Source organism: Cylas formicarius, unplaced genomic scaffold, assembly GCF_029955315.1.
Source record: "Cylas formicarius isolate icCylForm1 unplaced genomic scaffold, icCylForm1.1 PGA_scaffold_7__23_contigs__length_41026272, whole genome shotgun sequence".
NCBI classification, from domain to species: Eukaryota; Metazoa; Arthropoda; class Insecta; order Coleoptera; family Brentidae; genus Cylas; species Cylas formicarius.
Window position 1 is genome coordinate 21865659 of NW_026844352.1, and position 12202 is coordinate 21877860.

General features: G+C 36.7%; 1 protein-coding gene across 2 annotated transcripts in view; it reads left to right on the forward strand.

The window, feature by feature from the left end:
• The window catches only part of LOC132705751 (ATP-binding cassette subfamily G member 4-like), a 47886-nt gene extending 35836 nt beyond the window's left edge, over nt 1–12050 (forward strand). For both annotated transcript variants that reach the window (XM_060676618.1, XM_060676617.1), the window contains exons 7-12: nt 499–651; nt 918–1184; nt 1237–1337; nt 1390–1545; nt 10676–10888; nt 10951–12050. In XM_060676618.1, the coding sequence (XP_060532601.1) occupies nt 499–651; nt 918–1184; nt 1237–1337; nt 1390–1545; nt 10676–10888; nt 10951–11130 (1070 nt within the window). In that variant the 3' untranslated portion in view covers nt 11131–12050. The remainder of the gene's footprint in view (nt 1–498; nt 652–917; nt 1185–1236; nt 1338–1389; nt 1546–10675; nt 10889–10950) is intronic.
• Nucleotides 12051–12202: the final 152 nt, after the last annotated feature.

A 12202-nucleotide genomic window follows, 5' to 3' on the forward strand; every position in this document is an offset into this window, starting at 1 on the left:
GGAATGTTGTCTTTGACGGATCGAAGATGGTGAAAGATTTTTGAACAAGTGATAAATCTGGTTTTGACGTTATATTCCTTTAGAAATTTTGATATGTGGTCAGTGATGTTTTGAATATAAGGGAGGACAATAGTGGCAAGTGTGGGATTGCTTTCAGCTTCATTGCTATTGGAAGGTTATGGTGAAGTGTATTTTGTGATGGAAGGCTTTAATATTTTTAATGTGGACATTATTAGAGAGAAGAGCAGATGGGAGGTGTTTTAATTCTGGATTCAGTGACTCAGACTGAGGTAGTTTTACGGCTCTGTAAACAAGAGAGTTGATAACCGATGATTTTTGGGCCTGATGGTGATGTGACCATGCATTAAGGTATCGGTCTGTGTGCGTAGGTTTTCTGTAAACACAATGACCCATTGTTAGGTCTGATTTTCTATTGATAAGAGTATCTAAGAATGGGAGGTTAATGTTATTTTCTAATTCAAGTTTTTTTTTAAATAGTTATAGAAATAGTTCAGTCGACTCCAGATACTGTCAGTGTTTTGAGCAATCAAATTCAAAACGGAAAAATCAACATGCAGGAGAAGAAAGAAAACAAATTTTCCACAGCGGGCATGGAAATTTTCGAAGTTTATCAAGATACTGCGCGCACTGGTACGTTTTAGCTCACCGCTCTACTGATTCTTATAACAATTCATGTTTAAGTTTATTTAAATTTTGTACCGATATATTATTTCATAATTAGCTTAAAAATTTTGCCTATCCACTTGTCGATTCTAAACTAAAATGTAAACTATTGAGAGGAATATCAATTAATTAAAATTAAGAACAATTTAAAATTCATTTCCGACTTAAAGCGGGTTTTTGTAAAATTTAATTGAATTGAATTGATACTTGCGTCTACTAAATTTGTTTGATAGCAATAACCAACGGCAGAGACTTGATGTTCCCTCTCCCGTTCAGCGGACAACTTCACATCCTCTTGGTGCGAATGTTCCTTCAGATGCGAAGAAATCATAGCGCCCTCTACATCCAGTTTTTTCACCATTTTTTATCGGGTTTGCTGGTCGGCGGAATTTACTTCGGATTGGGCAATGACGCTAGCCAAGTCATCGCCATGTTCAAATATGTGCTGAGTATTAACGTGTTCTTTATGTATACGTATGTGATGGTACCCGTATTACTATGTAAGTAACATTAAACTTCTGCAGCTTTACGACATTTTGAAAAAAATTTCAGTTCCTTTAGAAGTGAAATTAATGAAGCGCGAATATTTCAACCGCTGGTACAGTCTGAAGGCTTACTACATAGCGCTAACCATTGCAACTTTGCCGCTATTGGTGAGACTTTGCTTTATTAAATGACTGGATTCTAAATGTTATAATTTTTCAGATCGTATTTGGATTTATGTTTTTAAGTATAGTGTACCTTCTCTCGAATCAGCCAATAGAACTAAATAGATTTTTGTGGTTTGGTGCGATCGGATTGGCAGTGGGACTTTGCTCGCAGGGTCTGGGTTATGTTATCGGATCCTTGTTTAGCATTACCGTAAGTACATTGTGTCTCAAATGTAATGTAATCAGGGTTTGTCGGTAACCAGCATTGAGAGAACCTTCAGGTTCTCGCGAAACTTTGAATTGAGCAATTTTTGCACTCTTTGGGGTTGTCTCATATTTCTGACACCTGGTAAGATAGAAAAAAGGTGAAAACTACCACAGTGGTGTAATCAAAACAGAGCGTATTTGAGATATATCCCAAGCATAATATTTTTTAAAACACCCTGTATTTTTGGGTCCCAAAAAATGTTTCTCTTTAAACTGATCTATCGAGCTTCTAATGTAGACTAACTGTTATTAAAGTGTCCACAATCAAAATTAAAAATGCATCTTAGTTACACCTAGTTGCCAATAATAAAACATAAATTTGCAATGACAGGGGTCATGAAACAGGATGACCAACTTAACAGATTAATCGTTTAAGTTCAGATAAATTGCAATCATGGTGTTTTAAATTCCGTATTTCAGTTTTTAAGTCACACCAATTTGCATATAATAGAAAGCCGAGATGAAGAACATAACAATTTATATAGAAAATGTTTCAAAGAAACTTCCACATGCAACTCTATAATACTATTTACAAATTTTCGGGATTCCTCCTGAGTCGGTTGTTGATGAACTGAGGTTGCCGACGTTTCGCCAATCATCCTGTTAGCATCTTCAGTTTCAGTTAAGCTCTGAAGAAGCAATATGATGGGCGAAACGTCAGCAAGTTCGATTCATCAACAACAGACGCAGGACTCCAGAACATTTGTAAATAGTAACTTATAGAGAATTAAGAGTGATATGAAAATAGATACATTGTAATAAATGTAATTTATAAATAATGTAATAATGTTATTTAAAAATCTATTATTTACAATACAACTTCATTTGTAAATTTTGGTCATGTTCTTGTTAGTACGATAAACTATATAGTTGTTGAAGTCATCAGCTTCCGTTCTTCTATTTCAACAAAATGATTTTTCGGATTTTCTTAAGTGGCAGCTGGCATTACCCATGACTATAATAGACTTACAAAGAACAGGATCTAACATTTGCTAGAAGTAATCATGCTTTTTACAAAACTTCTGGATTCCTCCTGCGTCGGTTTTTGCTTAGTCGAAATTGCTGACATTTCGCCAACCATCCTGTTGGCTTCTTCAGGACTTGACTGAAACTGGGTCGTATTTAACTCTGTACCTGCTTATATATTGTGTGAGGGGGGGGGGGGGCGCTAATGAGGGTTATAAAACCGTCTCGGATGACTTATTCCCAAATTGGTGACAGGTAGAGACCTGAGTCGCGATTAAGATTGTTAGGTTGTTTATAGATGTCTATAGACTCTCGGATTTTTCGTTGGTAGAAGAACTGATTACATGCAAGAATTTTAGTTTTATCAAATAAAATTTTATGCCCGGTTTCATGAGTATGTTCGGCATCAGCTGATGAGTTTATTTGTCTTAGACGTAAGGCTCTTTCGTGTTCTTTGAGCCTAGTTAATATTTTTCGTCCGGTCTCTCCAATTCTTTTCCGCATATGCATGGAGTGCTGTAAACTGCTGGCGTTTCAAATGGAATTTTGTCTTTGACGGACCGCAGATGTTGAGAGATTTTTGGACAAGTGGTAAATCTGGTTTTGACGTTATACTCTTTAGAACTGTTGATATGTGGTCAGTGATGTTTTGAATGTAAGGAAGGACAACAGTGGAAAGTGTGCGATTGTTGTCGGCCTCATTGCTATTGGAACGTTGTGGTGAAGTGTATTTTTTGATGGCACGTTTATCTTTAATGTGAAAATTATTGGAGAGAAGAGCAGAGGTAAGGTGTTTTAATTCTGTTTTCAGTGACACGGGCTGAGATAGTTTTACGGATCTGTAAACAAGAGAGTTGATAACCGATGATTTTGATGTGTGATGTGACCATGCAGGTATCGACCTGTGTGCGTAGGTTTTCTGTATACACAATGACCCAATGTTAGGTCTGATTTTCTATTGATAAGAATATCTAAGAATGGCAGGTTATTATTAGCTTCCAACTCAATGGTAAAACGTATGTTATGGTGTATCGAGTTTAAATGTCTAAGAAAATCTACTAGGGTTTCTTGTTGTATGGTCCGACCATATAGCTACTCGGGATAGAGCTGATAATAATAATAAATAATAATAAGGGATTTTATTGCCCAACAGCTCACACAAATTACAGGACAATTTGTAATAAAACAATCACAATAGAGAATTAGAATACACTGAAACGCAACCTATATATAAGAAACGAGAAGGAAAAAAAGAGAAAAAGAAAAATACAATAACACAATATACACATAAATTAGGCATTTAGATGAATGTTAAGCCCATAAATTGGTTCAGGAATTCTTAAGCTGAACGTCTATATAAAAATACTAGACCAGCCGTGATCCAAGATTTGAATATCGACAAAATTTCACCATGAACATCCCTGTCTGGGTAGCCATCATCCACTCTAAAAGCAAGAAACTTTACAAAACGTCTTTGAACATACTCGAGAGACCGAATATGAGTTAAATAAATTGGTACCCAGATTACGGAAGCATATTCAAGCTTTGATCTAAAATTATTTTGCTCACACCACTTATAAACATTAGTGGGCTTTCACACCAAAGTAACTTGCGACGTGCGACTTGCTGGCAGGAAGCATGCTACTTGTTTTAAAACCTATACAAATGTATTGATGGTTTCACACCGAAAAAGCGCCGCAAACATGCGACTTCGCAACATGCAGCGTGAGACTCGAATATAAAACGAAGTCCTATAATTTTGATACTTTGCGACTTGCTTCCAAGCCGTGCAGACATTGTTTTGACTTCGCGACCAAATTTCTGGTTGTTTTTTTTCGTGATGTCTAGCAACAAATGTTTACTAGACGATGAACAATTTAATATAGGCTTTGTTCAGACTATCGAGATGTACCCATGTCTGTATGATCACACTTTAAAGGCGTATAGCATCAGATGTGAACAAGATAAAGCGTGGAACCAAGTTGCTGGGAAATACTTTTCTAAGTTCGTTATTTTAAATCATTTGAAAAATGGCCTTTCCTTTTCCATCCTGTAGAAGTTTTGAAATTTTTGAGGATGAACTTGTAGCTGCTGCGATACAATAAATGGGCTATGTATATCAGCATTATCTTTTAAATACGGATGAATCCACACTTTTCTTTTCTTCTTCCTCTTCCTCCTTGCAATCACAGCAGCAATCAGTGCAATATTGTCTTCTTCCGACGACATCTTAAACCAACATGGAATGGTCAATGCGGTCAAAAGCCTAAGCTACATCCAAATACACTACATTAAACTGAATTCTCCTGTCGAGCGATTCTGCAATATACTGCGTCAGTTGGAAGTAATAGATCGTCCTGTTGATTAAGCGAAAGAAGTTTAATGTGACGAGCCAGTGAGCACAAATCAGTTTTTCAAAGGCTTAAGCAAAGGTTGATAGGATCGTAATTGGCTGATAATTTTTAATATGACCGGGTTGGTAGCCATTTTTCATTACGGGAAAGACTCTAGTCAACTTTCAGCATTCTGGAACAGTACAGCATTTTATAATCCTGTTAGAAATAGAGAGAAGACGAAATTTTGAGCGCTATCCCTAACAATAAAGCCCGGAACCCTGTCTGCAAGTTTATTCCGCATAGGTCACAACTCTCTCAATAGCTCTTCCTCCGTAAAGCTATCAAAATGAATTGACCGTCTCGACGTACAAGTTCGTGGGAAGGTGATGTCACTTTTAGGACTATAAACACTACTGAAATACTCTGCAAATAATCAACGATGACCTGAGGGGTGTCAACAGTTTCACTATTAAATCCAAGCGGGATTGGTATCCTAGAAGTACTTCTTCAGATTTTATATGTCTGTTCATCGTACAGAATTCCTGATAATAGTATTGACTATTAGTTAGCCTCAGTTTTCTGTAATCAAAAGACTTTAACTTTAAACAGTAAACTATATCCCGCCGACGTTTGTTACTACGAAAAATAAGAACTGAACCGTCAAACGCAGTATAGAATTTCATAAAATGCTTGACACGTACGAGGTGTGTTCAAAAAGTAAAGAGACTTTTAAGTTTTATCAAAAAATATTTATTTATTCATGAAAATTAATGTTGCCCCCTTGAAAGTAATCTCCCCCAGATATGTGCCAACATTTTTTCCAATCCTCGAAGTACTTTTGGTAAGCACTTTCTGGTATAGCCTTGAGTTCTTCCAGCGATTTTTTCTTTATCTCCTCAATCGTTCCAAACCTCCTTCCCTTCATGGGTTTTGTGAGTTTTGGGAACAGGAAAAAGTCGCAGGGGGCTGTATCTGGTGAATATGGTGGTTGAGGTATGATTTTAATTAATTAATATCATTAAACAAATTGCACTGAACAACGGCTACAATCCGTCCATTATAGATAAAATTATAAATAAAAAACAAATACAGACAACAGTAAACTCTATTTATCCGAAACCTAATACAGAACACGAACAATTTAAAACAATTACATACATAGGAGAACCTAGTGAAAAAGTTTCAAAATATTTGTCAAAATGTGGTTTAAAATTAGCTTTCAGAACTAACAACACAATAGGAAAATATTTAAAAAAACAATAAAACGAAATGTCCAAAATCCCAAAAATCAGGTGTCTACAGGTTGAAATGTGGATCTTGTCCTAAAATGTATATTGGACAAACAGGTAGATCCTTCAAGAAACGCATTATCGAACATAAAAGAGCGTTTAAAAACAATAGTCTAGATTCTAATTATGCTACACACTTAAACACAGAAAAACACATTTTTGACGACAATTTTGATATTTTACATACAGCTACAAAAAGTAGAAAATTAAATGTATTGGAAGCCATGGAGATTAACAAGATGAGACATTCAAATGTATTGCTTAACGGTCAATTAGATTTAAATACCTCTCCTTTATTGAACTTAAATTCTCTCAACAACATTAATTAATGTTTTATGGTCATTTTTTGATTTGTCGAAACAATTGTCATGTCAAAAATATATAATTTCGTGAATATCTGAACTTATATTTACTATGATAATGATGAATGCTCGACGAACGCGCACTGTGTGGCAATTGCGCGTTTGAGAGTTTTTTCAGTCATGTGGAATTTGCTTATCAAGATTATTAACACTATACCGGCCGTTTAGAAATCCTAATTACGTACGGCGCTTGCCGAAACATTGTCCTGATACCTAACTACCGAATACCGTCAATGCTCAGTGATGTTGTTATAGCTGAGAGCCGGCATATTTTATTTTAAAGTAGGATATAATATTAGGGCTATTTGATTTCAATTGAAAAAACCGGTTTTATTTTTTCGATGGGGGGCAGGGGGGCGAAGTCGGGGGGGCTATCTCGGAAACGGTACGACCTGGGGGGTCGGGGTTCTCGCCATCGAATTCAGAAAAAAATCTCGAGGAGGAAGCGACCTCAAAAAATCGCTTTTGAGGAGGTAGCCCTTTTTCGGTTTTTCGAGGTTTTCGGAGTTATTTGAGGTCGGATCGGGGCGCGGACGGTATATTCGCGTAGAGGGGCCCGAGGCGCACCGGAACCCTCAAAAAGGACGCCCCTCAAAATTGAGGAGGTATTGAGGTTAGGGAGGGTCTCGTCTCCTATGGGACGGATCGAAAATTCGAGTACCTACGTCGACGCGCCTATACCCGGGCGTCGTTCTGAAGGCCCATGTCCTATACCCGTCTGTGGAGTTTTTTTTGAGGGCGCCTCCTCAAAGTTCAAAAAGTTTGCTATCTCCGAGGTTTACCGGCCGAATCGCTTCGAAACCGGCACGGGGGGGTTTCTCGGGTCGGAAACGCCGGATCCGCCCTCAAAAATCTCCTACCTCAAAAACTCAAAAATATGACCTTTTTCAATGTTGTCGTTGAACGCGTCGATTAAGGTCGCGTTAGGTCCGGCCGGGTTCGGATCGATACGGGAGGTGGTCGAAGGAACGGCCTTTCTTACGATACCCTCCTCCCCGATCTCCTCCCAAACGGGGGGCGACAAGGGGGGATCAAAAAAAAGGACCGCGTTTTTCACTTTCCCAAAATCGGAAATCGAAAATTCCGACCTCGGGGCGTGAGTGAGGTCGCGGAGGGGCGTCGAGCGCCGCCTTGCCCTACCTCCTCAAAAATTCCTCAATATTGAGGTAGCGTCGGATTTTTGAGTATTTGAGGTCGGGGGCGGACCCGACCCGGACGCCCCGAAAGCCCTATACTCAGGCCACGCGTCGAGCCCGAGATCGACAATTGGCGAATTTTTTTGTTGAGGTTTTGAGGAGGTCAAAGGTCAAAAAGTTTGCTATCTCCGAGACCGTCGTTCCGATCGGGACCCAACTCGGTAAAGTTCTGGAGGAGGTCGGGGGAGGAAGTACCCGACCTCCCTCCTCCTCCCTCCTCAAAAAAATTTTTGAAAATTTTTCGGCGGCGTCCCTTTCGAAAAATTCCCCCTCCCGCCCTATGGGACCGGGAGGGGCGCCGAATTTTTTTTAAGTAAAGGGAGGACGGGGCTTTCGCCTGACGCGGTCGGATCCGAGGTCGGTCCCATAGGGAGGGAGTGCCTCCCACAAAAAAAATGCTCAGTGATGTTGTTATAGCTGAGAGCCGGCATATTTTATTTTAAAGTAGGATATAATATTAGGGCTATTTGATTTCAATGCTACATATTTCTCAATTTTAGGTTTTTGTAGTATGATAAAATAGTTCACTCGGTTGCTAAGATGGATAGAAATATAGTTCTGTGCAGTGTTTCGATTAATAGATTTTAAAATATTTAATCTTAAAAAAAACAAGAAAAAAATACCAACAAAAATTATTTTTATTATATATTGATTTATTATTTAGATTTAATAATTTTTTTTTGTGTGATAATCCTCAAAACATTTTCCCATACATAAAGGAATTACACAATATGAGCACATGAAACAGGTTTCCTTCCTTTTTCCGTTTTTTTTGCAAACTCTGCAGCGCTTTTGAGGAAACTTCTTATTGCCTGAACTAGTAATTTTCACAATTTTATGTTGTCTCATGTCTGCAGAAAGTCTCATTGGTGCATCTTCGCGAGAAACTCTCTTGGATACATTTCCTGGACTCTCTGAATGAACATATCCTTTTTCAATCCAGTTTTGCGCAATATTTTTCAAAAAAGATGAAAATTTTATTTTTTTTCCTGGATTCAGAACCTTGAAGACAACAAATGAATTGAACAGTGCAGTATTTAATATGAACATAAAAGCCTTCTTTGTCCATTTCACAGTTTTTCTTATAATAGGATTATAAGCAAGGTATTGGTCTGCTATATCAACTCCCTTCATGTACTTATTATATTCCAAAATTGTTTCTGGTTTTTGTATCAGATCGCCAGTTTTTCGATTTATTTTCTGGGTTTGTATCATTCGAGCCTGGTGTATTGTTGAAATCATTCTTACAACTCTTTTATCTTTCCAAATATGTATTAGAATTTCACCTTTTCTACGGAAGTTGTGTTGTCCTTGTTTTAAAGTAATTTTTTTTAGATCGTGTGGTAGCCCGCGGTTCTCTCTTATAGTTCCACAAATTCTTATCTTTTTGTAGAGTAACTTCTGTGCTAACTGAACACTGTTGTAGTAATTGTCCATGTAAACATGGTGCCAAATATTTCCATAACCATCTAAAAGGTTTACGACCAGGTTTTGCAATGTTTCTCCATTGCCACTATATAATTTAAATTTGCATATATATCCAGTGTCGGATTCACACAACATTCTCACTAATAACCCATACTTTGTAATCTTTCCTGGGTTGTACACTCGGAAACTTACTCTACCTCTGCAAGGAATCATGGCTTCATCCAACGATAGATTTTGTTTTGGTTTATAGACTTTATCAAACTTCTCTATAAAGTATTGCATTATTGATTCTACTTTAACAAGTCGACTTGCGTCATCAGGGATTGCACTATTATCGCAAAAATGTAGTGATTGTAGTATTTGCCTGAATCTATTTCTAGTCATGATTTTACCAAAAATTGGTGTTTCCATGTACGGATCAGTAGTCCAATAATCGTTAACATTATTTTTTTTTACTTGTCCCATCAATATATTCAAAGCTAAAAATTTCTTGATTTCTGTTATCGTGGTATCTCGCCACTGCTTTGTGCTTTTTACACGTTTATATTTATGCATGTTTTGCATATAATATCTATTTGTCTCTGTTACTAATAATTGAAAAAAATCATCATCTATAAACAAATCCACCACGTCTGAAATATTTTCTGCATTTCTTGGGAACACTTTAACCCCAGAATTTCCCAAAAATGGGTTTACTGTAATATCGTTATCGATTTGGGACCAATTTGATGTTGAACAGTTCTGTTCGTTTTCCAATATCGTGTCTTCTGAATCGCTGCTTTCAGATTCACTTATAATTGGCAAAACATTTCTTTTTCTGCTACTTTCTGCTAAATCTGTATCGTCGCTGTTACATTCTTCATCATTTTCAAACTCAGATAATATATCGGCACATACCTCATTACATTTATTAATTAATTCAAAGTCGTCTTCTTCCATGATATCGCAGGGCAAACAATTAAATTAATATATAAATTACTTAATTAATCAGTCAATTCGTAAGTTAATTATTGCAGAACACAAGCTAACTCTTAAATTATCAGTTATAATGTGACATTTACTATGACAACAAAAAACGTACTACTACGTCAACGGCGCCTAGATTTACAACCAAAAATAACGTACCACTACGTCCACGGCACCTAGATTTGTCACAATTAATGACGTATTACTACGTCAACGGCTACAAGATTTTGGATGAAAAAAACGTATTAATACGTCAACGGGCACTAATGTGTTAAGTTAATCAAGTTGAGAGTGGCATAGTGTTGACTACACCACTGGAGTCTACGTAAAAACATTTATGCCAGTTTTTACCTTCTACTCTATCTTACAGGATGTCAGAAATATGAAAACACTCCAAATGGCGCAAAATTCCTATTTGGTCCTATACGTCGGGAACGAAATAATTTCGCATAATTGTGTTTGCTGCGTTCAAAGTTTTACGAAAAACTGCCACAGGCAGAAGGAAGTCAAAAATTAACGAATCATATTTAGAACGGATCGGTAGTAGGACCGTCGACTCTGGCACCGTTATTGGCACTGGCGTGTTACGGGATGGGTTACAGATCAGCAATTGAACCATTCATGAAGGTTTTGATGGGATTTAGTTACTTGAGATATGGAGTAGTAGGACTCACCAGCAACCTATTTACCGACAGACATTCCATGGACTGCGACGAGATATACTGTCATTACAGAAATCCCGAGGTACCCATCCTTGTATTTTTATGATGTATAGAGATCAAAGAATTCACTGCGTTATATTTTAGCTGATGCTCAAGGACATGGGGATGGAAGGCGAAGATTATAAGTACCAATTGCTTTACATTTTAGCTTTTATGGTGTTCTTTAGGATAACTGCTTATTTGACATTAAAGTATAGAATGACCGCAGAACTTTCGAATAAAATAGTATATTACGCTACAAAAATTGTTAAACAGAATCAGTAATATTAGCGGCAATTAGCTGACGGGTAAATACGTAAATAAAATCAAACTAACCAAAAGCCACCATAGTTCGTCGGTGTGGCACGTACATTAGTGGTGGTGTAAATGATTACTTTCTTGAAATCATTACAGATACCTTTCGGTACTGAATACAAATACCGATCATAAGTACTGGTTCCAAACTAGATAGTAATAACAATATCCACATACAATTGTATGAATACTTTGTTTTAGAAGAAGAATATACTTAGAATGTGAGTTATTTATATTGCACAGTTTTTTAGAATGTACTAATCCTTAACTTAATATTCTATTTATTCGCTTGGTACACTCTGCAGAATTTAGCTTAGGAACATATTTAGATCCTGAGAACTCAAACAAAATAGAAGATCTTCAAAAAAAAAAATTGTGGCGTTGAATCAATTAGTAATTTTATCTCTTGTATATTCAGATATTTTGCAAAAGTTAAAATAATTCATTGTTGCAATTTATTTACTTTTTAAAATGTTAATCAAACTTCATTTAGGAAAACGTTGATAATTGTTCAATAAAAAAAGAAACCTGCCCATAAAATTTGTCCAGACAACAAAAAGTTGCCCAATAAAATTTTAATTAGTTTCATTTATGTTCATTGAAAATGAACATTTTTAAATTCTGTTTTAGATTTTGGAAGAAATGCAATGAAAATGGTTTAAATTCCTTCATATCCCCTCAAGTTTCCAGATTTCAACTGATTATCTCATATTGTATGACCAAGTTTAACACAGCCAGTATTTTACAATATGAACATCGTTCTCATCACCAAAAATTACATAAATTACGACATGCACCTACTCAGACAATAGGTTTATTGAATAACTAGGTATCACAGGTAATATTTGACAATGATGGTCATGATCTGTTTAACTTGCAAGGTATAACTTACATGAAAAAACACCTTCCTACCTTCAACAAGCAAAAACTTAAAAATACCTTCCATTTTGAAACACATGCCGCGAATATATACGCGTCTCAGACAAAACTGAGATTGCCACCACAGACAAACTATTATCACTATATTGGTTAGTTGTTATGC